General features: G+C 41.2%; 1 protein-coding gene across 1 annotated transcript; it reads right to left on the bottom strand.

Moving 5' to 3' along the window:
• LOC137256570 (angiopoietin-4-like) lies at positions 1–1,772 on the bottom strand. Its single transcript, XM_067794437.1, has 3 exons — positions 1,391–1,772; positions 991–1,092; positions 1–645 (listed from the first exon to the last, which is right to left on the bottom strand). Exons 1-3 carry the CDS (start codon positions 1,764–1,766, stop codon positions 11–13), a joined length of 1,113 nt encoding a protein of 370 aa, XP_067650538.1. The 5' UTR covers positions 1,767–1,772; the 3' UTR covers positions 1–10.
• Between the last annotated feature and the right edge of the window lie 2,499 nt (positions 1,773–4,271).

Here is a 4,271-nt window from a genome sequence, read left to right as displayed (position 1 = left end):
GAACAGTGACTTAGGTGGGATCTATAAACATACGGATGCTTTTGCATTCGTGAAGGGTACCATCATCAAGAATCCAATAAATGTCATATTGCTGGTGAGGATTCTGCTGACAGTCATTCAACCAGTTCCACCAGGCTCCTTTATGCCAGTCGGCACACAGGTTGACTGAGTTGTTGCAGTGATCCTTGGCACAGAAGTGACTCCCATCCAGGGTTTTGGCTGAGTCCCCAAGGTTAAAGTGGTCTCCAAAAACGCCATCCCCAGTGAACCCTGACACTGACAGCTCATACTCCGAAGCCTCGTCACCGACGGAGAAGGCGTCGTAAGACACTTGTCCTGGTGTGGTATCAAATCTCTTCAATGACATGTATAGTGAGTAAGGTCTGACATTAGTCAGAGCATGCATCTTCTCCAGACCCAGCCACATGTAACAGTTGGAGTGGCTGAAGCCAGACTTGTAGACGGCCCAAGGAACGTCGAGGTACGTCACGGGCACCGCCCCACAGCCACTGATGGTTTTGTCCCTGAACATGATCATGGTGGTGACGCCATGACATTCCAAGTCAAAGGGTTGTGCGGCTTTGGTCGGCCAGACAGTGTAGGTGCCAGAAGAGTTACTAACGTGCTGGGACACGTCAGTACAGTCTGAAACCATGTGGGATATAAAATGTTTAATAGAAAATACAAACTGAAATACGAGCATCATCAGTATCGAATGACCATGAATTATGACACTTAGTCTGCCCAATTGGTCTTCAAGTCACCATTGATGATCGTTGTATGGAGTCAACCTAGAGACTGATGACGTATTTATTGAGAATATGGTATGCGTTTTGAAAGACATACACGAGAGACAACCGTTGTACCCAGTCTAAAATATCCACTTAGTTAGACCATCAAATACCGTGAATACATTTGCCAGGTATTTATCTAAGTGTGGCCATGAAAAAAGAAATCTGGTAGCAAGGCATATACGTAAAGAAAGATTACCTTCTATCCGGGTCTCACATCGTGACCCTGTAAACGAGGGGGTGCAACTGCAACCGGGGCCCGCGTTGGTTGGTGTACCGCCATTTGCACATGGATTCGCAAGTGCCGCCTGTAAATATATTTTTCTCTTTCACATCGTTTCCCAGACCATGGTTGCTAATGTTATTTCCGTTCAATAACGACTTGATCGTCTTTTCTAACGCACAAAGGTTCAGTAGCCTAATGGTGAAAACTCAACAAGCCGAAGATGCCGGTTAGATTCCCAAGTGAGTATAACGTGTGAAGCCCATTTATGCCCCCCCCCCCCCCCCCCACCCCCCCGTTACCATTACGACCTAGGTGAAACGAGACAGTTGTGTATATTCCCTTCGTGACACACAACACGTACACATTAGTGGATCATAGCATGAGTGATTTAAACCACTGACCTGTGTCCCTGTATCTTTCTGCACGTACACTCGACACGTGTCTGTGGGGACGCTGTCAAATGTCGCAGCCATCAGGTAACAGACGTTGTCGTCGGGACAGTAGACTACCCCGGTACAGGTGTCGACGCCCACACACTGGGCAAGACATTCTGTACCGGAAGCGGTAGTCACAGACCGGATGCTGACGGGAATGGCGTTTGTTATGGTCGCGGTATGAAGAGTGTAGAGGGAGGACCTAGTTTCAGCAGCAGCTTCCACACTCGCAGAAAGAAGGAACACCATGAACAGAGAGTAGAACGCCATCGTATCCAGGCAACTTACCATCTTCAGTACGCTACAGTAAGTCATGAGGACTTCAACTGTAGTCAACTGGGGTTGAAACTTGAAGTTGTAGGGATTTATCCTTCCGTGTGAATTGCCAAATATTGAACATGAGACACATACGCATACAAATGATAACAAAAATCATCAACAGAAGCTGCAAGTTACATCTGAGTGATTCTTTCATGTGTGAGGAACATTCAAGTGTTTGTCAAACACCAAATACCAGACACATCAATCGATGGGTAGAGCCGGTATAGTTTCATTTCAGTTCTAGTTGACAGCTGAGTTTAAATCTGTGGGAGACAGTCTATGGCCATTGATTGTAGGTGCTGTATGGATAAGTGTTTGCATCCGTAACAACAAAGGCTGTCATATCTTATGTTACATCTGAAATGACTGCTTACCTAGAGACCGTAATGTTTTGCATATGTCTGGCAATATATAAGTGGGGTCGTGTACTGTAAAATTTGGTTTAAATCTATACGATAATAATAGATGAAATCGACACGGTGGAAATGTTGGATGTTGAATTGTCTGTCCTCTTGTAATGTAGACAATGTTTCCGTCTACCATTTTTGTTGTCTGTTGAATCTACATTTTACCATCTCGATTCCACATGATGTTATACAACTGTTTAACGTCAACACATAGGAGATCCATAGTATGAAGTGTTGCACCGGGCGTCTCGACCATCAACAGTGCATCAAGCGTTCACAAGAGAGTGGTCTTAATGCTATTATATTTAACTGACACTCCACCTGGCACTATTGCCTGTTTTCATGCCAAGCCCCAATCAAAACTTTTAACTCTTTTTTTAAATGATTATTTCACACCGGTGACGGCGAGTAGGGATTTTTCTTTCTTTATTACTAATTGCCTGTCGTGATGGCGATAAGTCTCAGTAAGGCTGACAGACATTGGAAACAAATAGACAACGAGAGTGCTACGCCAAGTGGGAGTAATTACCTGTTACGCCTGTGTTCGTGGCAGTTTATAACTGGAACGTACTTATGTTTGCAAAATAAGAACCCCAGTTCGGAATTTTTCTAATACTATTTTGTGACAGTGTGTCGACATATAGTTTGAACTTTTGATTATGTTTTCAAAACAGGACAACTATATGTTCAAGAAACAAGTCTGGATACGTGAGTAAATATAAGAAGAAGAGTAATAGTATTTAGAATATTTTACCAAACTCTTTCAGGAGAGCATTAGATTCTACATACATTTTTCCAAAATATTTCTGGAACCATATCCTTTCCGTGAATTTTTAAAAAGTATTTTGAACATATCCAGAACATTTCGCAAAGACATGATATGACAAATTAACTTGAAACACTTGATACAAAAAGAGTTATCGAATTATTTTGGGGATGTTAGTTGGAATATGTTAAACACACACACACACACACACACACACACACACACACACACACAAACAAACACATGCACGAGTACACACACGCGCGAGCAAACACACACATACACACACAAGCGTCAGTAAGGCAGTAACGTTGCTGTCTAGTCAATGAGAAATAAGACAACTGATGCCTCAGGTTAGTCCGTAATCTTATTGACGAGTCAATTACGATACTGCCTAACCTTCATAGTACAGAGTAGCGTTATTCCCTAATACATAAAGCAGTAAGATTACACATTAAAAAGTTGAAATTTATTTTCTCACCTCACTCACACACTAAAATTAATTGACTGATTATATATTCATATTACATGAAACTTGAAGACATGATAGATATCGATTATTTACAGCTCGTATTATAGCACAAAAACTGGAAAGATGACAACGAATAATTATAGTGCGATTTCTCCCACTCCGTTAGCAGTTGCATCTCAGTTATACATAGTCCACTTGGTGTACAATTGCATTCCCGAAAGCCATGACCGCTAACAATGACGTTTTCAGCTGCCCTTAGTATAACCGATTTGTTTATTTCTTCTTGCTTGCTCAGTTTAATTTCTTCAATGATTTTGTTGTACTGGTAGCGGTTAAACAGTCTTCTTGTTTTACCTTCATTGTATCTTGAGAAAATATACTGTGTACATTTTCTCTCAGTTTCAGAATTTGTTCAAATAGGAACTTACAAACCCACTGAAAAGCATTTTTTCTCTAAGTATAACTGGATCCTCAACCTCATTAAAACAGAGCTTAGTAAAGCACTATAACCTGGGCTTTTGTTGTCGTTTTTTTCTATACACCTGGAAATTAATCAAGCAACACCCCAATTTTTTCTATTGGAGCAACTTTGAAGTGTTCTGACAATCAAAATATGCCGGGTTGATATAGTTTGACACTTTTTTATTCAACAGACGATCTCTGACAAACAACTTAAAGGGAAAAAGTATCAAGACTTTGCTTTATTGCAACGAAATCCAAATTCTTAAAACTGTCTTAAATTCATGAAAAAATGGACACAATTTACTATTCATCCACAGACGTTGTTGTCAGGTGTATTAACACAAATGTCACATGGAAAGAAAGAACAGTCATCTGAGAGTCTGCACACCGAC

The sequence above is a fragment of the Haliotis asinina genome, chromosome 11 (genome assembly GCF_037392515.1).
Source record: "Haliotis asinina isolate JCU_RB_2024 chromosome 11, JCU_Hal_asi_v2, whole genome shotgun sequence".
Taxonomy (NCBI): Eukaryota; Metazoa; Mollusca; class Gastropoda; order Lepetellida; family Haliotidae; genus Haliotis; species Haliotis asinina.
Note: the sequence above shows the minus strand (reverse complement) of the source record. Positions and strands in the feature narration are given on the sequence as shown.